Source organism: Silene latifolia, chromosome 3 (genome assembly GCF_048544455.1).
Source record: "Silene latifolia isolate original U9 population chromosome 3, ASM4854445v1, whole genome shotgun sequence".
In the NCBI taxonomy this organism is placed as follows: Eukaryota; Viridiplantae; Streptophyta; class Magnoliopsida; order Caryophyllales; family Caryophyllaceae; genus Silene; species Silene latifolia.
The window spans coordinates 20,309,372-20,334,037 of record NC_133528.1 but is presented as its reverse complement, the minus strand read 5'-3'; the positions used below and the strand labels follow the sequence as shown (position 1 = coordinate 20,334,037).

Sequence of the window (24,666 nt, the reverse complement as noted above, 5' to 3'; positions counted from 1 at the left end):
CAACTCTCTCAATATTGCAAGTCAATTAGAGAGTATTTCTAGCACAAGGGGCATAGTCTCAGACGGTCTTGGGTGCAACGATTAGGAGGAAATCTATATTGATTTCTGTCTTAGGCCGAATTCACAAGGACCCGAGGTTGATTCTATTCTCTTATCGTTTTCTCTTGTATTTTTGTTTAATGACCATAATCACATGTTAAAGATACGTTATAGTCCTAAAATTTAAGGGTTTTATACGGATATTACCCCACATTCCCATCCATTCTCAACACTTCTGCTTATACAGAAGGCCACAATCACTATTATGCAATGACCACTACGTGACACATAACTTGCATTTTCATCTTACTTGTACACAATAACATAAAATCACGTCGGGCAACACACATCAAGCAAGATCATTATATCATTTCTGTTATCAATTCACTCATGTTGAATCAACGACTTCCATTTACTTGCAAAATGCTACACCATATAATCAAACGTAAACAATTCACAAAATGACATCCATGTAAGGTCAATCATGGTCATCCAACACAAGTCAACTAATATAAACCGCGAAATAAGGGTACATCTTCAATATTTGGTCAAATATCAACAAAACAAGGGTAAAAGCAGTCCACTTGGTCGAGTTTAAGCAGCCACTCGGCTGAGTAGGCGGCCACTCGGTCGAGTGCATGGTGCACTCGACCGAGTATCACCTGGGGCAGAATGTTTTCATTCTCAACTCGATTCTAAACTTCCCTATTTCATCACATAAATGCTAATAGGCTCCGATCGTGCTCTAACACACCGTTAAAAACCGAATTTAAGCATAACCCTTGGCCCTATGGCCATCATCATTGCACAATCAAGATAAAACATCTGAGGCACACTACCGACACAAAATACTATTTTATAGTTCTTTTCGCAACCGTTCTATTTTCTCCCCATACCCGGCGATGGTATCACCATACCATCATCAACAACCACAATAGTCACGTCGGTAGCCACGACACTTATACTATCTCATGAACATGGCCCTAACCACTCATTACTCTTAAGGAATAACAACAACATCACAACCCAAATGGACACTACCACAAGTTCGCGATTTATATCATGGACGCTTTACTTGACAATTGGGAGGCAACTTTACAAACAACATCTATACTATCACTGATAGGCCAAAATCTCACTAACTACTCTCACTTGTCATGCACGCATACTTAAATTAAACGGTTACGCTATATAACATCAATGATCAACTAGTTTAACAACACAATTTACCGCTCCCCGTAAACCGACTTTCAAAGGACAACCATCAGTTACCATATTACATGTGTACACTAACTTTCAAATAGTATTGTCATTCACTTCTTACTACGGCTTCTACTAGACATCTTGTACCTTCAAATATCATTGATCACCTCAAATTCCATCTAATAACCTCTTATATTCCTATTTCATACATTCTTCTTACCATATTTCAATTCTTGTCAATCCTTGAATTCGATTTACATATTCCCACCACTGTGAACAACCCAAATTATCACTTTAGTCTACCCTTAGGTATCTCAATTATTTTCTCACTATTCCACCATTCAAATCTCATTTATTTATCACCCAAATTTCCAAGCCACATATAATGATAATATCTCTTAACATGCAACTCAAACCTCACTCATTACCCATAAGTTCAGTCAATCAACAAACGTTCGACCTAGATCATACGTCACTCATTATCCACAAATTACCTCACACAATCCTCTTACTCAATTCAAGACTCCTTACGCAAGCTAAGTCACCTTCTTGTATTCCCAATTTCCGACATAATTCACGTACAAAATCACACCCAACTTCTCCTTTTAATTTGCTAAACACACTCATAATTTTGGATCACCAAAATAATAGCTCCTTAATCACAAAACAACACTACTTAGCATGAAAGATTGCTTCTTCAAAAGTCAATAGTCATGTTACGTTCTCATATCTCTAAATTTATACTCTAAATTGGTAACATATGCTTATAAACACTCATTTACATTCACTATTCCTTTACTCACAATATTTTCATCACTATTTAACCAATTCCAATTTAATCTCTAGCACATCATACATGTAACTCTCTACTTGGATCAAATCCTTATCCATTGAGCAACTTACCATAACCCATGTCTCCCGCTCCCAACTCTCAAGATACTCTATTCACTCATTGCACATTATTAGTACCCCCTTTTCCTCATAAACTCATTGACTCGCTCCCATTACACATCCTTTCTAACACAACCATATATATCTACACGACTTTACTCATCAAAACCATACAACCTAGAAGGTAAACAAACCATTGACACACACACACACACACATACACACGCACACGCACACACGCACACACACACACACACACACACACACACACACACACATATATATATATAAGCAAACATCACACTATTAACGAAGATTGCAACACTACGAGACAATGAAACCATGTTTTAAATATGAAGATTTAAAATTTAATCATATACCATATTGTATCTAAAAAAAATTATTTTAGCAAATTTTTAAGATAAGATTCCCAAACTAAGGCAATGCATAATATTATTAACAAAAATTGAAGTCTTACTACTCAATTAAATCAAGAAGGCTTTAAAACGAAATTTTCAAATTTTAAGACCATACCTAGCATCATCAAACCACATTTGGATTACACAATACTACATCAACAGGGACTAAGCACCAAGAATTAACCGTGTCGTGTTTGAGTGCAAAATCAAAATCCATGAAATTCCAAAAATTTTGGGCCACAATTAAGATGAAATCTTGAATCAAAATGATACATGTCGTTACTAACAAGGATAGTTGCCTCATTAGCCAATTAAACTAGGCTTCAAACGCGAAAATTCAAAACTTAAGCATGATCATCAAAGTTTCGAAAAATTTGGGAATAAATTTTCAAGACAAATTGCAAATATACCACAAAAGTTAGCAATAACAACTAAACCTTGGTCATTGTTTAAACAATTAACCAAGCAACAAATACAAAATCAAATTATTGACTCTAAAATATATATTTTCGAGTTCATAAAAAAAAATTAGGCAAAATTCAACATAAAAATTTTATACTTGACATCATGATAAAGGAAGTAGGAGGTGATTAATATCATGAATCTAACACAACATATAATGAATTGACAAAATGTGAAGGAATTAACGTAGGCTTAAACAAAATCAAATTGGAACAACATAAGAGCAATGAAAAAACCACTCATATTGTTTAATTAGCAAGAATTAGAGGAATAAGATGGGGTAGGAAGCTTAAGTCCAAGCAATAAGCATAAACAATGGAGTTTTTGAAAAAAAATTGAGATTTTAGTATTTTTACTACGAGGAATGACGAAGAAATGCAAGAAACAAGATAACAATACAAATTTTGCGAACACAACCCAGAAAATAGCACTCGGTCGAGTGCTAGTCCACTCGGTCGAGTGGTAGGGTTCACTCGGTCGAGTGACTGATACTCGGTCGAGTACTAGCTCTCACTCGGCGGGGTGCCTCTCTTTGGTTAGCAATTTTCGACCAAGGAATACTTTTCTTATATTAGTGACTAATTTACCAATAACTATTATTAATCACACTCGAACTATGGCACTGATGGTATTCAAACATATATGCGGTATTAACATGCCAAAGTACGGGGCTAGTGTCCTCACACACTAACACGTAACAATCATTCTTAAAACATGTCATACACATTACTCTTTTTCATCAAATTTTCACATTTCAACATGTACCAAATGAACAATTATATCATGCAAGAATCCTATCAACTATGTTAATTACGACTTTAAAACTCATCATACTCCAAACACGCAACACTCCTACAATTAAATGCATTTCATATGCTATCATTTACCACACAACCTCTATATCATGCAAGATGTTGAACAAAACTATAACACAAGCATAATTCATGCAACATTTCAATTTACGTTTCCTGACTCATAACCACCCACGTAGTTACCAACCGAAACAATAGGATCTAATTTTGAAATGAGGGATCCTTCTCACCCAAAATCGACCTCCTATTGTACTCATGTCGGGTTCATTTTATTAGACACTCCTAAATTCATTTTGTTTCATTGGTTTAGGTTCCAAAATCGCCGCTCAAATACCACTTTGTAACACCCCAACTATCCGGCCAAGATAATTGAAGCGTAACCATCTCGGTTTCCCGAGGTAGGGTTTCAAAACTTCAATCAAAGAACATTTTATTAATGTAAATGTTTAGTGAATTTACATAAACGTAAACAAATGAATAAAAGTACAACTCATGATAACTATACTCGTCTAGCCAACTAGACTTGTCCCGTGACTCATCAAGCTCGTCCCGTCTCCCGCGTACTATACAAACAACCTGTACTTAACCTGCTCCCCATATGACCAAAGGATATCATATGGATCGACACAGGCCACCCAAGAGATAGGTGACAATGCACAGACACAACAAACGTCAGTTTCAACAAATAAATAAAGCGTGACACGACTCGAGTGTGTGAACATACAACATGACCATGATATGAATGACATGATATCAACAATCGCCACCACGATACCCGAATACGCCCAAACATACCGACAACCTCACTGGTACCGGGACACGCCCAAGCATACCGTCAACCACACTGGTATCGGGACACGCCCAGACATACCGATAACCACAAACAGGTACTGGGACACGTACAGGCGTACCAGGTCCGGAAGCCAACCGGATCCCTTGCCAGATGTCGTGTCCCAACTACACGAGTCCCTCCAAACTCAAGTCATTAATGTGCACATCACTCTTGGAGTGGAAAATCTCCAAGAGGCGACCCAAGCGGAAGACGGTCTCCCAACCGCCTTCCGTATTCTCAAAAACCACACCATCACAAACCAGCATTATACAATATAACCAAGTAACACCACCAATGATCTTCAACACAACACAATAATGACCATACATGGAAAATACAACTCAACACCAATTATATGACTCATCGTGAACTCAATCCCAACATATCAGGATAAAACTTCCTCAAATACCAACATGTTATCCAAATCAACTCGTACATAAAAATGATGATGCAAGACACACAAATATGCACATAAAAATATTGAAACCGAGTAGGATAAACCTACCTTTTAGCATTCTCCATAAGCAAATCCAAGACAACAAGAATCCATCTCATAAAACCGTCTCATCTTACAATAATCACATAATAACTATCATAATACATCCTAATCTATTATACAATACAAAACCTCTTATTATTACCCATTAATTACCCATTTAACATATATATATACTAATTACTAATTAACTACCCATAACAAAACCCCCAATTCCTAGGGTTCATACTAAATAAAAAGGGTAGATCTATACTTACAAATTAAGAGGTAGGAAGGAGGAAGGTGAGCATTCCACTAAACCAAGCTTGAATCTCCTAATATGGTGTTTGTGAGGGTTTTAGAGAGAAGGGAGAGAGTTTAGAGTGATAAGGAAGAAGATAGAAATGAAATAGAAGAAAGAGGGTTTGCGGGTTTAAAAATCGTCTGACCAGAGTGCACTCGACCGAGTGCCGAGTCCACTCGGTCGAGTGCCAAACACTCAGTCAAGTGACACTCCACTCGGTTGAGTGAAACTCACTCGGTCGAGTGACACTCCACTCGGCCGAGTACAACGCAGTTCTCAGCAATGACCAGTTTTTGTAAAACAGTCATATCTCACTCGTTTCTTGGTCGTTTTGGGCGTGTGACTTACCGTTGGAATCTTAAGAGAACAAGCACTCGATCGAGTAGACCGAGTGGGTATATGGTCATTTGTGATGGAGGTACCAGCTATAATACCTCGTAGTTTCTAAGGCGTTCACTCGATCGAGTAGACCGAGTGGACCAAGTATAACCAATACTAGACTTAGTGGAGTTGTTATAAAGTCCGCCTATAGAAGGGTCGCCTTAAAACTGTCATGACTTGAGATCTAGACATGCTATTGATGTGATTGTTTGTCTGTATGTTAGTAAATGAACTTTGTATTTATACCCACAATGAACTTTGCACAATGTTTGAAAATATTTGGGCACAAAAATGAAATGTGTGTGAAATTTGGCTCCCCTTTTGAATTTTGGTGCCAAAATTCTAATTATGCCAATTTCCATTGAAGTAACTTGACTTTGACACTTTGGTTTGGTTGAAGGACACCTACTTGGCTGAAAATAAAAGAGATGCCCAACCAAAAATCTCAAGTCCTCTAATCCCCACTATTCATAAGATTTCGTTCATTAATGTACCCTAATTGCTGTAATTTTAAATTATAAACTAAATTATGTACTTTGTTTAATTTAACAGTGTATGAGTGTAAATATTTAATGGTTGTGGAATAACCTGGATTTGTATAAATATTGTTAATGGTGGTTGTTTTTTTGGAGGGAAGTATTTGGAACGTTTTTTGGCTGTTTTTTTGGAGGGAAGTATTTGGAACAATCTGAAGTCCTCTATTTGACTATTATGAATAATGTACTACTTTTGGAGGGAACAATTAGGCTTACAGTCCGTCTCATTGAAGACGGCCACTATCCGTCTTCATCCGTCGCAAGATGAAGACGGATAATGGCCCTCTCACAAAATGCAAGTGGGAGGGCAAGTGGGGGTATCCATTTCATCCCCACTTGCATTATCCATTTGTATTTTGGGAGAGAGACGCTATTCGTCTTCAGCTTGTGACAGATAGTGTCCGTCTTCAATGAGAATTTATGTTAGGCTTAAACTTTCTTTATTCATATGCTTCAACTCTCCTAATTATTCTACCCTTTCTCCACTCACCAAGGCCCACAAGAGTCCTTTATTCATTTTTTATCTCCCTCAAGTACTAACAAACAAGAAGAAAAAATTAGGGGTCGTTTGGTTCAAAAGAACGGAATGGATTGGAATGGAATGAGATACCATTAGGGGATGAATTTAGAACACCATACCTATTATTTATTGTTTGGTTCACTCTAAAATTGTATGGAGGGAGAATGAAGTTAGAAATGAGTATGGATTCTAAGGGGTTGGGGTGGAATTAGAATCCATCGGGATTTTAAATCCATTCCAAAATGCCTCAACCAAACACTAGAATCACTCAAATCCATTCCATTCCATTCCATTACCCCCAACCAAACACCACCTTAGAGAATTAGAGGAAGTATTAAAAATTACAAAGCGTATTGCTTGTAACGGCTACTATCCGTCACAAGTTTGTGACGGATAATAGTCCTCTCACAATATGCAAGTGGGAGAGCAAATGGGGCGCTCTATATTCGTTCCACTTGTCCTCTCACTTGCATTTGTATGAGAAGGCCATTATTCGTCACAAGCTTATGACGGATAGTGTCCGTCACAAATAAAAAATTGCCTAAAAATTAATTGTAATCGCCCGACTCGAACCCCTTCCGTTTAAACATTTGCAAGATCTACAGATAACCCAACCCAACTCAATCTAAACCAAAACCCCACGAGGGCCACAATTGTCACATGTCACAACCTGAAAGTAGTTTGAGTCAGAGTTCCAAGATCTACGGTCTAAAATAAAACCGTCGACCAGTGACGCAAATACATCCAATATTAATCTTCCACGTGCAATCCTCTACGGCACTAATCATATATAAACCTCTCCCTCTTTTATTTCCCCTCGCTTTCTCTCTCTACACTTCCTCCTTCCAGAGACTTCCAATTTCCCAACTTCCAACAATCCGACACCTCATCGGTAAGCTTTTTCTTCTTTCTCCTCGATTTTAATTTTTCCTTAATTTTAATCTTAAATTTTCGGAAAAAAAATATAATTTTCTTTTGATTTTGATTGCCTTAGATACACCTTATTTCACACCAATCCAATTTTGTACGATTTTTTAATTTATTTTTGGCGTTAGATTAGGGTTTTGATGATCATTAATCGAGGATTTTGTTGTTATATATTTAAATTTGTGAATTTTAGTGTTTTTCTGGTAGTTTAATAATGTTTGTGAATGTTAGATGTTCAAATTTATGTGATTAATGTTATTTGATTTTATCATATATCGACTAAATTCTGGTAGTGTTGAGTAAGGTAGCCGAAAGATTTTGCCTTCCATTTATTGGGGAAAAATGAAGTGATTTTTAGGAGTTTTTTAATTAGAGTTTAAGGGCGGAATGTCAAAGCAGTGAGCTTTGTTTCCAATTTTCGTCTTTTTTCGCTTTGTGTGTAATTGTGTAGCTCTACTACATACGGAGTGTGGCTTTTTTTAACGGGGTTTGAGCTGGTAATTAGTACTCTATATCCGTCTCAATCATTTGTTTTTAATTATTTGTGAGTGGTATTTTAATCGAATGTTCACAAATGACTGTGATGAAAAGGGTATGAGAAATGAGTAAGTAATCGACAGTACTCATTTCTCATCATTGTTTCAGTTAATTGAGATTCGTTTTGGGGATATGTTGCTCAATTTAGCTTAATGGCCGAAAATTGATTTTATTTGTCATTTAATTGACTCCTACACTTCCCGATGGGTTGAGCTATCAAGGGGTTATTAGCATTAGCGGAGCCAAGCTGTCCAATGACTGGGCTAAACATACAGGGCTGAATTAGTGTTGCAGTAGAGAAATGTAGAAAAAAATAAAATAAGAAAAACTCCTTTTTATAGCGAAGCCAAGCTTTCCAATGACTGAATTAGTTATTGCTAGGAAGTGACAGCTCCTGCTATCCCTGCTCTTTTGTCAGTAGTTACCGGTATAGTTGGTTAATTAACACTTACTAGCTGTTGGCAATTTATCAGTTTGTGTTTTTGAACCACTCTGCATTTGGGCTTGCTTAACTTCTATACCTTGTGGGTGCATTTTCTAATGTTTTTCTTTTTGTGTTGGCCATAGATTTTTCAAACATTGTGATAAGATGCCTAGGCGTTTGTCCCACACCATCTACGTCGGAAATCTCCCAGGCGATATTCGTGAAAGAGAAGTGGAGGATCTTTTTTACAAGGTTTGTTCATTTACGCTATTATTGGATGCGCTATGGCGATAAATAATCTAATGGAAGGATACATGTGGTTTGAGTGGCAGACATGCCAGTATTAGTAGTGGAGCTATTAGCCTGATATGTTGATGAAAAATGCTTTAAGTAGACTTTACGGTTAATATACTTCTTGTAGGAGTAGAAGAAAACCATTGTGAAGCGAATGTTCCATTTCCCATCTTTTTCTTTCCTCTTTGCTAGCGTTCGCCATGTAATCAGCTCATTATCGTAAATTTTCGTATAATTATTTGATACTCTTAAAGAGTCTTGAGTATTTGTACTGATGGTTTGAAACTTTAAATTGTGTGGCTTTCATTACTATTGTGCTTCGTTCTGCACACTTTGCGATGATGTTTCGGTTTCCTGTGAACTAAGTAATTTTTTTCACTGGATTTAACAAGAGTTAACTTTGTCTCATGCAGTACGGTCCAATTGTTGAAATCGATCTGAAGATTCCTCCAAGGCCTCCCGGTTATGCATTTGTTGAGGTGAGCTTGATGACTCAATGCGGGCGATTTTCATGAAACCGCTGAATGCTGAAATTTATTGTTCCTCCCGCTGAATTATTGCCTATTTGTGGTTTTTGAATTATTACTGTTGTGTGGTATAGTTTGAAGATGACCGCGATGCAGAAGATGCCGTGTATGGCCGTAATAATTATGACTTTGATGGCCACCGATTGCGGGTTAGTATGTTTTTGAGGCTGATGCTGTGATGCATCAACTTTTTTTATTCTTATTTCTGTTGTATGTTTTCACATCACATGGTACCATCTTCACTGATATCGTTGCCTGTAATTTCAGGTAGAATTTGCGCATGGTGGTCGCTCTTCCTCAGACACATATAGCAGTTACGGTGGCAGCAGTTATAGGGGGGGTGGAGCGCCAAAGCACACTGACTACAGAGGTATATCATATATTCACTGGCATCTTTGCACAATTGCACTCCTATATTGGGGTATGTGCTTATTCGTTTCTTGTTGTCTGCAGTTATGGTTACTGGATTGCCATCTTCTGCTTCTTGGCAAGATCTGAAGGTTAGTGTGAAACTCCTTTCATAAGAAAGATGGTGATTTTGAATTTGAAATTTTGTTCTGCTGCTCAAAATTCATTCCATGCGTCTTTTGATCTCCTTTTTCTGGAGAAACAGGCAATTAATTGTTCTCTTTGTAGACTTTACTTTATTGCTGATGCTAATTTTGTGTTCTGTTTCTATGCGCTATCTTTAGGATCACATGCGACGAGCTGGCGAGGTTTGCTTTTCAGATGTTTATAAGGATCGACGATATGGTGGTAAGTTTCTTCCGGCCAAATTATGCATGTACTTTGCTTTCTAGTGTCTATAGTTTAGGACACTGATTCGTCGGGAAGGTCTATTTGGCACTCTATTCCCCTAAGAGTAGAAGCGGAGGACATTTTGGACTTTCACTATCTCAAAGTCATATGACTTGTATGAGATCATGTTTCTCTTAAATTGTTTGCTCAATATACCCACCTGGTAGTTTATGTGATTGTGTTCAGTTTTTGGGGAAATCCTTTAATATACGGTAATTTATATGGCAGGTATGGTTGGAGTCGTGGACTATGCCAGTTATGATGATATGAAGCGAGCTGTAAGTGTCTTTACCTCTGCATAACATGAACACCTACTTGAATCTTATTCGTCTGCATTGATGTTTGATGTGGATCACGTAACCATTTTCCTTGATGCAGGTCAGAAAACTAGATGATACAGAGTTTAGGAATGCATTCTCCAGGGCTTATATACGGGTATTTTTTCAAATTAATTAAATCTTAAAATGATCAATTGTGCCCTGGTTGTTGCTTTTCCTGGGTTCTCATTTCATTTGCGTCTGCAGGTAAAGGAGTACAACTCAAGCCCAGACAATAGGTCTAGAAGCAGAAGCTATAGCCGTGAGCGAAGCTACAGCCGTAGTCGTAGTCGTAGTTACAGGTGCTGCTAGTTGTTTTAAATTGTTGGATGTGCTGGCCTGTAGGGTTCTTATGGTGACAAAAATTGAACTAATAATTGATATTTTTAATGCAGCATATCTCCCAAGAGACGGTCATACCGTTCTTATTCCAGATCTCCTTCAGTGTCCAGATCGAGATCTCCTTCTCGCTCGTTATCGAGGTAAAGCTTGCTTTTTGGTAACGTGTGCAGCACAGATTCTTAGTAACTAACGGCCTCTTTCCAAATTTATTATCCCCATTAAATTGTGCTGGTCAAGTGATGTAAACTGACAATTATTTCTCATAATATGCAATAGTTAGTACTTTAAAAAATGAATCTCACTTTCAGAGTTTCAGGTTCAGTTATTTATAGATTTGCAGTTCTCATATTTGGTTTTGTTGGGGTAAAATAAATGTTCCTCCCTTTAGTCCCATAATCTAACTACGTAGTTAGGAAACTTGTGCGATGTCGTCTCAGGTATATTAATTCAGGGTGTTAGATAGCTTTATTATGCTGCACAGACCTTGGTGGTGATGTTTAATAATTGTGTTTTGTTGCGGTGGTGCCTGTTACCAGAGGTTTGTATCAGCTGTAACTTGACTATGAAGCTCTTTAATACACGAAAGTGATATTGTTACATTAGGTCGTTTGGGGTTAGACATATTATCTGAAGTAGTTTTTTTTTTTCAATTGATGAACACGAAGTTAAATTCCAGAAAGAGTAGCATTCACATTGTCTGATCTTGTATATACTTAATGGGCTCCCCCCTTGTTATGAGTGTTGATGGAGATGTCAATTCTGGACAGACCAGCTAAGTTAAGGTTGGTGATTTGAAGTGGTCAGCTTTTGGGCATATTTCATGTCAGTTATGGCACATGTCCTCCTTCCCCGTTCATAACAAAAAAGTGAAAAGCGATGGCCAAACTATCTACCTCTTAGTTCTTACAGAGTACTCCCCCCTGTTCTCTGAATTGCAACATTATAATACTACTCACATATATTTAACCTTGGTCTAAAAAAGCGCCCCTCGTTTGCGCCTTAGACGTGCCTTGGACGAGGGACTAGCCAAAATTCCTCGGTGCAATTTAGGTGTACCTTTTAGATGAGGCTCACTTAACAAGACTCACTAGTATGCACTTTCCATATTTTTTTCATCTAGATATTTAATTATGCCATTTCTTTCCCCCATCATTCCTAACTCTTTAACTCATTTACATGTTTGCCAACATGCCATTTCTTTTTCCCATTATTCCCAACTCTTAGTCATTTACATGTTAGCCAACAAGAAAACTCCTAAAAAAGGTATTGTTGCCGAAAGTTTATTTGGAAAATAAAAATTTCTTACTAAAAATAGGGCGCCTCGCATCCAGAAAGTGCAGGCGTGCGCCTTCGCATTGCGCTTTGCACCTCTTCGACTCGGCCTCTTATAGTGCCTCAGCGCCCTGCGCCTCTTCAAACTAAGTATTCAACCAATGTTGCAATGCTATCATATTGGTATCATCATTAATCTTATTACTGATATATTTTATTGTTTAGACCAATAAAAAAGTGTTATCTGTTTGTTCAGTCAAACCGTATATCATTACTGATATATTTCAAAGATCGAGAAATAGGAGTTTTATGATAATGATAATATAGGGAATGCAGAAAATTTTCTTAAAAAAATTTAAGCCAAGAATTTTCTTAAAAAGAAGGAAGAGAATTTTCTGGATGCGAGGCAGAAAATTTTCTTAAAAAGAAGCAAAAAAAAAATTCTTAAAAAAATTCTCTTCCTTCTTTTAAGGAGCCAAAATCTCACTATTGTCAGCTTTGAATTTGCCTCGGATGGGTAGGATCTGATAGATCTGATAGATTCTCGGCTGTGTGAAATGGTGGATGTTTCAATATTCTGTCTTAGGAACCTGACGCAACAACACTGGATCGTTTGCTTAATTGTTTTTGCTTCTAATGTTGTGAAATAATACTCGGCTATTTTCATATGCCTCATCTGAAACAAACAGCTCTCGTTACATGAATAAGGTTGTGTACATCCAATCTCCTTGTGCCCCCATGGCCAAAGCTTTTGAGGCATTAGTGTAATGTCATAGCAGGATGTTAATACCGTCTAAATGTCAACATTTTGAGGCTGATTAGACATGCATTTGTTGCTACTAGTTTCTAGGTTCTGAGTTGTGTTTTTTAAGTTTTAACATGTTTGTGTAGCTTCTCTTTGTTTCATAGCTCCAGCACATTGCAGCGTTGTGGGGATTGGACATGGGGGCCTGGTCTCTTGGCACATCAATCCTTGCTCAAATTCATTTTACGCAAGCGCAACTGGGGTTTGAGTTTACTCATTAAGGAGTGTGTCTGGACACATTTTTTTGACTTGATGTGCAAGTTAGTATCCGGGGTCATATGGCGGTATTGTGAACAAGTAGGGCTTGAGTGTCGGTGATCAGTAACAATGCGCATCACATTCCATTTGCATGCAAACTTAGTAGGTGGCTTGTGCTAAAAGGATATCGGTATATCCATCCCATTAATATAGTGCGAAACTGTTTGGGCCTTGCCACCTTTGGTCGGTTGACATGATTGTGCACAACCAGGCAAGGATCCACAACCTTCAATGGTAAGGTTGGAACACTTGGAACATTGAGTGCTGCTTGAGACCACAACTATTCTAATTGTCTTGCGTATTGTTAAAGCCATATCAATTTGTCAGACACTGACCCCTTTTCTCTTCTTTTTTGATAAACCTTGTGCTTAACAGATCTCTGTCAAGGTCCCGATCTCCAGTGAAGCGCAGTTTGAGCAGGAGCAGCCGCTCTCGTTCACCAGCGGTATGTTAAAAACTTGAAACAAGTATCTTGGTCTTTTGATTACTTGTGCACTGCACACTTACTGAAAGAATAAGGTTGGCGTAATGCAGGCAAGATCGGATAGGAGCCGCTCAGTTTCTGAAGAACGCTACTGAGATTCTGAGAATGCTAGTGCTGGATTAAGAGCTCCATATATTAGTATGAACCCAACGTAACTAGTATGTGTAGCGTTAATTGATGAATTTGATTACTGGGAATGGTTGGGTCTGTTGGAGTTTGGAGTTTACTTTTTGGGGCGTTTTGCTCATATTTCTGTAATAAACTCCTCAGGTTTTTAGTCTTGCATCTGTGGCTGTAATTACTCCATATGCACAGCACACTGGCATTTAAACAGCGAATTTAAGGTCACAAGGACAGATTTGATACTGCGATTGTGTTTGAGATTCGGCTAATTAAACTTGCTTTTAGAGTTTAATTCACTTTATGTTGCCAAATTGAACATTAAATAAGTTAAGGTCAGCTCAAAGTCTCTCCTTGAAGCTGTAACAGCAGTGTGCTAAATTTACAGTGTGACAACATAATTGGGATTGAGGAAAGAGCTATTCTCACTTTACTAAAATCGCTTACTATTTGACCTATTGATTGTGCACAACTCAGAAAGATTGCAAGTCTACTAGCATTACTCTATCTCTGCACAAAAAAGCACTAGCTACAACACTCATCTAGGCATTTTGATCCAATAGTAATTAGCCAATGTGCCATGTTTTGTGAACAGAAATTCCAATGCCAATGGAGAAAGCTTTCTAAAAGCCAACAAATCAGCCGCGACACCCAATAGGTCCTCCACATCCTCCCACTCCCAATGAGGCCGCCTCTCTTCTTGAAGATAATAACCATAATCAGCAATTTTTGTTTCATAGTTTTCCCCAAAATACAATTTTTTTTGAGTTGATTTTGGCATGGTGGATTCCTTGTCTATGGGCTGCCCTTAGCGCATTTGCACTCTCAAGAACAACTTCAGCGACATCTTCTTCATCCAAACAGGGCGATAGTCTCTTATGGCACCATTTGACGCAATACCCATCAATAAGTAGATCAATTTCTACAAAGCAAAGCAAAGCAAAGCAAAAAATTACTACAAACTGAAGTCAGAGAAGTAAGATGAAAACAGTTGAGAAAAGTAACAGAAATTATGACATACATGTGGATGTTCAAAACATCCTTGAACCCTAGCCTCCTTTTCTACACATGCTCTCATTGGGGTGTGAAATTAATAGAACAGAGAAGAAGAAGAATTATTTTATATTTCTTAATCTAACGTGTACTACATGGCCTCCATATATATACAAACTATATTGTTAGCACAATCTTTGACTCCTTAATTTACTCCCACAAATATGGTAACTAAAATATATATTTACATACATAAGACGATATGGTAATGCAGAATTATCTCCTAATATTTCGTGTATCTTCCATATTCTGCTTCCTTAACTTAACACTCCGCCTCAAGTTGAAGCTCTCGGTAATCCGAGACCCAGCTTGTACTGTAGATGATCGAAGCTTTCTCCTCCTAGCGCCTTGGTAAACAAGTCCGCTATTTGCTCCTTACTACGAACGTGAAACGTGTTTATGGTATTCGAAATCAAGTGTTGTCTCACAAAGTGACAATCTATCTCGATATGTTTCGTTCGATCATGGAACACCGGATTTTTGGCTATATGCATTGCCGCTTGGTTGTCACAATATAACTTCATCGGTTTTGTGTGGAAAATGCCCAACGAAGCGAGGAATGACTTTATCCATATGAGTTCGCTGGTTACTCCTGCCATCGCCCTATATTCGGTCTCAGCTGTCGACTAAGCCACCGTCACTTGCTTCTTAGCCCTCCATGAAATCGGTGACTCACCAATCGACACAAAATAACCACTCAATGACCTCCTTATAATCGGACATGATGCATAATCCGAGTCACAATACCCCTTCAGTTGGTAATCAGCTCGCTTCTTGAAGGTGATGCCTTTGCTCGGATTTCCCTTAATATATCGCACCACTCGTAATGCCGCTTCCCAATGTTCCTTTCTCGACTCATTTACAAATTGAGATAAAATGTGAACCGTATAAACAAGATCCGGTCTTGTGATTGTTAAATACACTAACCTTCCAACGAGTCTTCGATATTTCATAATATCTTTGAACACATATCCCCTTGCCAATGACAAATTGTGTCTCGGTTGAATCGGTGTATGTGTCGTTTTTGCTCCAGCCATTCCAGTATCTTCAACAATACTCATAGCGTATTTTCTTTGGTTTAAAAATAGTCCATTTGCTCCCTGGTCTACTTCTATACCCAAGAAAAACTTGAGTTGTCCCAAATCCTTGATCCCGAATTGTTTATCTAAGAAGACCTTGACATTTGCACAAGCCTTTTTGTCGTTGCTAACTACTACGATCATGTCATCTACATAAACAAGTACCCCAATAAACACTCATTTCAATTGAGTGTAATAGGGAGTAATCGGCCAGAGACTGTATGAAACCGTAGCTTTTCATTGCTACCGTTAGCTTCGAACCAATTACGAGAAGTTTGCTTCAAGCCATAGATCGACTTCATTAACTTGCATACTTTATTTTCGCCCTTTTTCTCGAAACCTTGTGGAATTTTCATGTAAACTTACTCATCGAGATCTCCATGTAAAAAGGCATTGTTAACATCCAATTGTTCAATAAACTATCCCTTCATTACCGCAACTGCTAACATACACCTCACACTCGTCATTTTCGCTACCGGTGCATATGTCTCATGAAAATCTATCCCTTCCACTTGGGTGAACCCTTGTGCCAAAAGTCTTGCTTTATATCGTTCAATCTCTCCATTTGCTCGATACTTAATTTTGTACACCCATTTGCCTCCTATCGGTTTCTTCCCTTCTGGCAAGTTAACTATTTTCCACGTACCATTCCCTTCCAAAGCATCTATCTCCTTTCTCATCGCCTTTCGCCATTCCACACTCTTTGCTGCCTCATGAGAATAAGTGGGATCGCTGTTTTTATCAATTTTTGCTAGAAAGCTTTTGTGAGAATGTGAAAAACAATTAGTAGCTACATAATTGGCTAGCGGATAGCGCGTACCTGACGACGAGGATTTGCTTTGTTCGTGATGAGCATGCGACTTTGGGTGTATTATTCTTGTGGACTTGCAGTAATAATCCTTCTTCCAAGATGGTTCGAATTTTTCTCGCGCCCCACGACCCATTCTTTCCTCTACTCTGTCATTCTGGGCATTTGTCGCTGCATGTTCAGTGCCTGTATCAGGTGCATCAGTCCCATGCTCAAAACTCCCTGCATTAGTACTTGTATTGTGCGCCTCACCAGCATCAACTGATGCATCATTGTTAGGGCCTGCTTCTGCAATTTCCCTTTCCCCTGTATCAGTTCTCCCACTCACAACATGGGGTACATCACCCTCGAAGTCATCCGTGTGCAGGTCTGAAAGTTGCTGATTCTGCAACACGACATCAACTCCCCCTTGTTGTGCACTTTCGTCATTTTCGGACACCAATTAGGGAAAAACATGTTCATAAAAATTAACATCACGTGATACAAAAACCCGCTTTTCCTTTAAATCATACACCTTCCATCCTTTTTTACTGTGTGGGTAACCGATAAATATGCAATGTTTCCCCCGCTCTTCAAATTTATCCCGTGTTTTATTGTGAACATAACACAAGCAACCAAGATTCTAATATTTTCATAATTCGGTTTCTTGTGATATAAAATCTCATACGGGGTTTTCCCATCTAACAACGGCGTGGGTGTACAATTTATAAGGTAAGCTGCGGTTAATATATATTCTCCCCAAAAGTGTAAAGGTAGTCCACTTTCAAAACGTAAAGCTCGTGCTTTTTCAAGTAAGTGACGATGTTTCCTTTCCACCGACCATTCTGTTGGGGTGTACCTGTATTACTAGTTTGAAACAAAATACCATTCTCCTCATAATATCGCTGCATTGACCCAGCTAGCAACTCTGTCCCATTATCGCTTTGAATTATTTTGACACGAGTTTGAAACTGAGTCTTTACCATTTGACAAAAAAATTTCATGAAATCACCGGCCACACTTTTGTCTTTCATGAGATAAACCCAAACTCCCCGGCTATGGTCATCAACTATGGTTAAAAAATAGTGTGCACGTGTCAAACTAGTTACTCGATATTGCCCCCATATGTCACATTGAATGAGCCCAAATAAAACATCACAACTTTTATTATTGGAATGAAAAGGATTACGAGTTTGTTTTGCCCTACAACAAGAATCACAAACCATATCCGAGTTCCAACTCAAATTACGTCCAACTAAAGCAGAAAAACGAGAAAAAATACTCTTAGAAGGATGTCCAAGCCGCTTGTGTCCTAATCTCCCTTCCTTTTCTACGGTCACTTGTCTGACTTTCTCTGACCGTTTCGGCTTGTAATAATACACTCCTTGTCGATGCTCACCCTGTCCAATCGTCATCCTCGTAGTCCGGTCCTGTAATTCACAATGATCAGAATAAAAGGTTACTACCCAATTGTTTTCACTTATCAATTGTTGAACATAAATGAGATCGCAAGTGAGTGTTGGCACAAATAAAACATCCTTTAAAATAAAATTTTGGCTCAATTCAACTTCTCCATGTATGTCGGCCTTCATTCTCCTACCCTCCGGCAAACTGACAGTGGACGAATCCTCACGCCAAATATTTTTAAGCAAATCTTTCTTACCCGTCATATGGTGCGAACATCCACTATCTATTAACCACTCGACATCTAAAGTAATTTTCACACCTTGTAACTTGTCATTACCATCTGGACTACCGTTTAATTGGGTCTGTATCCGTTCAATCTCCTCGGTGGTGAAGGGAATGTTCTGTTTTGAGCTCTCTGCATTTTTGCTTCCCGATGAACTGCCAACAGCATTGGCCTGATATCCACGGCCACGACCTCTTCCTCAACTATTTCCCGCACGGTTATTGCCTCCACCTCTTCTACCACAGCCTCTTTCTCTAGCTTTCACCTCTTCGTACCCATGTTTATCATAACAATTCTCTTCGGTGTGGTATTATTTTTTACAATACGTACACGGTGGGGGATTATCTTCATCAATGTCGGTCCTGTGATATCCACCTCGTCCTCTTCCTGTACTGGGAATTCTTGCTTCCATTGCCGCTTCCACTTTCTCCTCCTTAACTTTGGTTATGGAGACATGTCTTTCTTCTCTCAATATAAGACCATATACACGTTTTATATTAGCAATAGGATCCTCCATCAATAAATTAGTTCGGATATTACCATAGAGTTTGGAATCCAATCCCATAAGGAATTGATGAACCTTCTCTTCTTCCCGTTCCTTTGCTATCGAAGCAGCTGCTCCGCAGGTGCATGCCTTCACGGTACTGTAATTCGCCAACTCGTCCCATATCACCCTGAGTCGCGTGTAATACTCAACCACTGAATCATTTCCTTGCTTGCACTCATTGAGATCACCTTTCGATTGGTGAACTCGAGGTGCGTTTCCCGCGGAGTATCTTCCACGCAACTCCTCCCAGTTTTCGTCTACTGGTTGAGTAAACGTAATACTCGAATGTAACTTCGGATCGATCACATTCCGAAGCCACGCCCGAATCATAGCGTTGCACTGCCTCCACGCTACTGACTCCACGGTTTCTTCTTCCTCGTCATAGACGGGTTTCTTAATCCTGCTTTCAATGAAGGCTAACTTATTCTTGGCATCAAGACCGTTTTTAACAGCGGCTGCCCACAAATCGTAATTATTTCCGTCAAAAACGATTTGCGGAACATTTAAATTTGGACTTTCCGAGGGATGTAAATACAAAGGTGATGTTTTAGGAATGGTCTTTGGACCGTCCATCGCTCCTTTTGATTTGTCATCACCAGTCATGGTGAAATCGGTACTCTTTTGTATTTTCATCGTGAAATTTCGGTGTTGGATCGTTTCTTGCTCACGATACCATGTGAAATTAATAGAACGGAGAAGAAGAAGAATTGTATTTTATATTTCTTAATCTAACGTGTAGTACATGGCCTCCATATATATACAAACTATATTGTTAGCACAATCTTTGACTCCTTAATTTACTCCCACAAATATGGTAACTAAAATATATATTTACATACATAAGGCGATATGGTAATGCAGAATTATCTCCTAATATTTCGTGTATCTTCCATATTCTGCTTCCTTAACTTAACATGGGGTATTGTTAAGCAATCGAACTGCACATATCAACTTTTCTCCTGTGAAATCAAACACACACCTGAAAGTGTGCCTAAACCTTCCTTGACCAATGATATCTTTATAGCTAAAATCATCCGAATTCATCTGATTGTTATAAGTTGCAACAGGCTGGATATCCTGTACCATTCAAGAAACAATCAAAGCCCATAAAATAAATAAAAAAATCCACATAACAAAAATAATCAAAACCAAACAAAAAATAGATAATAGAAAATCCAGGAATATACATAAAAAATTCGACATAATAAAATCAAAACCAAAAATAGACATAAAAAGAATATATAAATTCTATAAAAAATCCACATAATACAAAATCAAGGAACATATATTTAACCCACATAATAAAAATAACCCACATCAAAGAATCGATATAATGAAATTATGAGAATCAACAATCGACTTAATAAAAAAATCAGAGCATAATGAAATAATGAGAATCAACACTCGACATAATAAAAAAATCAGAACCAAGAATGGACATCAAGAATATAGAAATATAAAAAAACCCACATAATAAAATTAACCAATGAATCGACATAATAAAATAAGGGTAGATCTATCTCCACGACAAATATTGTTAATGCCACGAAAAGTTTAGTTTTATATATTTTTCTATGTTTAATTTATTCACTCTCACAGACTCATACCCAGTGGCATTAACAATTTGTTCGTGGTATTAGCTCAACCCTAAAATAATGAGAATGAAGAATCGACATAATAAAAAAATCAGAACCAAGAATCGACGTCAAGTCGTCAAGGATATAGAAATATTAAAAAACCCACATAATAGAAAATCAGGAATATATAATTAACCAAACCCATATACAAAATTGACATAACAAAATAGTCATTAGTCAGAGTAAGAATAAGAATTAATAAAAAGAACAAGAATATAGAATCGTACCATTTCTTGTACAAGAGGTATTAATGGAGCACTCATAGCCAAAAAACCCAAGAAACCCACAAGAAAAAACCCAAACAAGACTACAATAAAGAAATCCCGTTTTGGATTGTAATTGAATTGGGAGAACGAGATTTCTGCATGACGGCCATTGTTGAGTTTTACCTGAAGCGGTTTTTGAAAACCATGATCCATAACATTCAAACTTGAATTACTCGAATTTGTGAAAGAATGTAAGAAAATGTAGAAAACAAATACAAGAAACAGTAAGAAGAAAACAAAAGATGAAATTTTGGTGGTGTAGGACGCCATTGTTGAAGCTAAAACGAGAACAGAGGGAGAAGAAAGTATTATTTTGCTGGGTTTGGTTTTGTTTGTGAGAATGAAAGATTTTACTTTTCGTTCTGTTGGTGAGAGAATGACTGTAAAAACTTCAATGACTTTGTTAGTTAGGCTTGTAAAAGATGTAAAGTAAATTAAAACGTGGGGTTTAATTTTAATAAACATGGTTTACACAAATTTAATAAAATAAAAATTGTAATACGTGATAATTACAAAAATAAAACGGTTAGCTCATCTTAACATGGTTGGTATAAATAAAAAAAATTAATCTTTTATACCATAAAGATTTTTTATTTTTTTTTAAACAATGAAATGAAAAAGGTAAGTAAGAAATGAAGTATTAGTAAACTTAAAAAAATGGATAAAAAAATAAAAATTAGAGAGTATAAAAATGGAGGTATAATAGTTGAAAAAAAAATAATGAAAATAAGTCTCAAAGACCTAATTAGCTCTGGTGTGAGTTTAATCTTGTGACGTATATGAGAACTCCATGTCTAAAAGAGCTAATGAGCTACGGATGAGAGATCGATCAACAAAATAGAATCCGTATAGTTCATATGCAGAATTTGGCCTTTCTTTAAACTTCACTAGTCTTAAATCCGTGAAAATTGCACGGGTGATTGTTTTGAATCATGTTATCATCAGATAATGTAAATACATTGATAAGTTTTGAAAATTCCATTTATAGTATTTTCTTCGGAAAATTCTCGTGGTACCCTTCAACTTTGCCACTTTTCACATAGTATCCAATATTTTAAGTTTCCGTACACAGCGTCCTTTACTTTTCATTTTCATGCACAATATGACCTTTTTGTCGCTACAAAAACTTTCAATTGAGTGTAACTCCTACGTCGGAATTCGAAATCGGCTTTTTTTTTTTTTTTTTTTTTCCTAAAATGATTTTCTTTTCATAATCTACGATTTGAGATAAAAAAAATTTGTCGATGACATTTTATAGGGTTTTACTTTTCCGACAACCTTAAATCAACCGTAATTCGGTCTTAAATTTATGAATGACCCTTTTTCGTTTTATAAAATTATAGATCTCGAAGAGATAATCAAGTTTCAAAAAAAAAATTGTTTAATTTCGATTTATGGTCTACGATTTATGCTCAATTGAATATTTTAAGAACAATAAAAAGGACACGTCATACTTTAAAATCAAAGCTTAAGGGTACCCTGTGCACAAACTTAAAAAGTTGGATACCACGTACAAAATGGCGAAGTTTAGGGTACTACGTGAATTTTCCGTATTTTCTTTATCTCGTTACTCGGTTCGCTTAAACAAAATGCTACTTTGTCTGGTTACTCAAGCGACGTAAAAAACCCTGACTTATACATGATGCTATTAAATTAATAAAAATAATAATATGCATTAGAATAACTAAAAATATTAATTGAAATAGTCGAATTAATACGAAAATATAGGAAATGGGTAAATATATTGAAATTTGTATTTAAAACAATAAAACTAATATAATATAATCAGAATAAACAAAATTTTGAAATAAAGCATGCTTATATGTTTTATAGCATAATTTTACTAAACGATAATTAGTCAGATAACTACCATTAAATATAATCATCTTTTGTCACGTAGGTGTACCAAATGATAAACCTAATATTTTGTGTAGAGTTACATTATTGAATATTACAAAATCTCATTGAAGACGGGCGATATCCGTCACAAGCTTGTGACGGATACCATTTTCTCTCACAAAATGTCCATTAAGAGGTGAGTAGGAAGCACAAGGGGTGGGGGTTGCCCCACCTTGTCCCCTCTCCCTTTTTGTGAGAGGTCACAAGCTTGTGACGGGATTAGCCCGTCACAAGCAAGACTAGCTGATTGAATATATTAGACAAAAAATACTTATTCTTATAAATTTCCTATATTAACCTACATAACTATAAAATTAAGAATAACTATATTAATCTCCCCTACTACTAAGAGAATAAAATTCTCTTAGTATTTTCCCGCCAAGTGCTTCCTACTTTAATGGACCTGCTTTATGGATTGAAAACACCACAATCACATTCTATGTTGAGCCCACTATTTAAAAATAATCTTTGACTTTTCTAATTAACAATCCTATATGGAAACAAATTGATTTTCCATTGATTGCCAGATCTATTACTAACATTCTAACGTATAACCAAAAAAATTCTGACGTTGATAATTAACAATCCTATATGGAAACAAATGGATTTCCCTTTGATTTGGCAGATCTCATTACTAACAATTCTAACGTTAGAAACAAATTGATTTCCCTTTGATTTTTAATAAATCGTCTCTTTAAACGCGTAGTATATTATTTCTACCATTTTTATAATGATAATAGGTCTTTTTAATTATAATTTACATCTAACTTAATTTCATAAATTAGTTCCCCTTAATGATTTAACATTATAGTATTATTATTAGTAGTTTGAACAAGACTAACTTAGTTTCAACTATACTTTTACAGTAATAAACTTTATTTTTTTCCTCCTTGCTAATAGTATATTATAACATTAATTTAAAAGTATCATATATTTTATGCCAAAAACAATTTTATTGAATTCTCCTCTTTATAAACCTAATCTTAAAAATGTCGTGCTGTAGCACGGGTCCTATACTAGTTAAAATTAAAGAATTAAAGAATATAAATATTTGTAAAATTTCATTAATATGATTAATTTATGACCCTTGACCTTAACCCGACTTGAAACCCATACAAACTCGTATTTACAAATCCAGAATTGACCCAACCCGTTTATCCGAACCCAAAATAACCGAACTCTTAATTTTCAAACCCGGAATTGACCCGACCCGTAACTTGAATAAAATATTTCTAAACAGGAAAAAACTCGACCCGTACAAATCTATATTCTACAAACCCAAAATATTTTACCTGAACCGAAAATAACCTAATTCGTAACCCGTTCGGTTGATCTATTTGACCGGTCTAGATCAGCCCAATCTATTTCATTATACGAGTTTATCTAATTTGAAAAATTATGAACTAAATGCTTGACTCGCAAAATAATATACAGATATAGGATTAAATAACTTTTATATTTCATGATATGGTAAATATAATATAAAATGTATAGAATATGTATTTTACATTTTAATATGCATTTAATATGAGCCAAATTAAGTTATTTTGTTGATCTCAAACGATTTAAAACGTGTTAGTCTAAAATTTGTTAACATGTCATCTCCCTCTTTGGCTCTCTCGTGTAACAAAATGGTTTAGCCCAAAATGTTGATCATTTAGTTTACAAAATACTTTGTCCAATATCATAGTTAGATATCCTACCCAAACTTCCAATGCCCAACTTCCTC

General features: G+C 36.7%; 2 protein-coding genes and 1 long non-coding RNA gene across 4 annotated transcripts; 1 reads left to right on the top strand and 2 right to left on the bottom strand.

Moving 5' to 3' along the window:
* Positions 1-7,673: 7,673 nt before the first annotated feature.
* On the top strand, positions 7,674-14,278 carry LOC141647358 (serine/arginine-rich splicing factor SR30-like). Of its 2 annotated transcripts, XR_012545726.1 has the most exons (14): positions 7,674-7,766; positions 8,906-9,014; positions 9,470-9,535; positions 9,658-9,732; positions 9,851-9,953; positions 10,037-10,083; positions 10,276-10,339; positions 10,610-10,659; positions 10,760-10,816; positions 10,906-11,000; positions 11,094-11,180; positions 13,204-13,609; positions 13,751-13,820; positions 13,910-14,278. XR_012545726.1 is itself a non-coding variant. In XM_074455502.1 (13 exons), exons 2-13 carry the CDS (start codon positions 8,928-8,930, stop codon positions 13,952-13,954), a joined length of 846 nt encoding a protein of 281 aa, XP_074311603.1. In that variant the 5' UTR covers positions 7,674-7,766; positions 8,906-8,927; the 3' UTR covers positions 13,955-14,278. The 2 variants fall into 2 exon arrangements, 1 of the variants encoding a protein (XP_074311603.1); XM_074455502.1 differs by lacking the exon at positions 13,204-13,609.
* Positions 14,279-14,307: 29 nt separating this feature from the next.
* LOC141647359 (uncharacterized) lies at positions 14,308-15,081 on the bottom strand. Its single transcript, XR_012545727.1, has 2 exons — positions 15,001-15,081; positions 14,308-14,901 (listed from the first exon to the last, which is right to left on the bottom strand). It is a non-coding gene; the product is annotated as an uncharacterized LOC141647359 (long non-coding RNA).
* A 577-nt stretch (positions 15,082-15,658) lies between these two features.
* On the bottom strand, positions 15,659-19,738 carry LOC141648796 (uncharacterized). Its single transcript, XM_074457513.1, has 5 exons — positions 18,919-19,738; positions 18,515-18,606; positions 18,122-18,328; positions 16,563-17,304; positions 15,659-16,260 (listed from the first exon to the last, which is right to left on the bottom strand). The coding sequence occupies exons 1-5, from the start codon at positions 19,736-19,738 to the stop codon at positions 15,659-15,661; spliced, it is 2,463 nt and encodes an 820-aa protein (XP_074313614.1).
* Positions 19,739-24,666: the final 4,928 nt, after the last annotated feature.

Coding starts and splice junctions, on each gene's coding strand:
- LOC141648796 (XM_074457513.1), bottom strand. CDS start 19,738: ATGACTGGTGATGACAAATCAAAAGGAGCGATGGACGGTCCAAAGACC. Junction 18,329..18,514: donor GGCGTGAGGATTCGTCCACT/GTCAGTTTGCCG, acceptor TGTGAATTACAG/GACCGGACTACGAGGATGAC. Junction 17,305..18,121: donor TGAGTTGGAACTCGGATATG/GTTTGTGATTCT, acceptor GTCGTGTTGCAG/AATCAGCAACTTTCAGACCT.
- LOC141647358 (XM_074455502.1), top strand. CDS start 8,928: ATGCCTAGGCGTTTGTCCCACACCATCTACGTCGGAAATCTCCCAGGC. Junction 9,015..9,469: donor TGGAGGATCTTTTTTACAAG/GTTTGTTCATTT, acceptor TGTCTCATGCAG/TACGGTCCAATTGTTGAAAT. Junction 9,733..9,850: donor TTGATGGCCACCGATTGCGG/GTTAGTATGTTT, acceptor CTGTAATTTCAG/GTAGAATTTGCGCATGGTGG.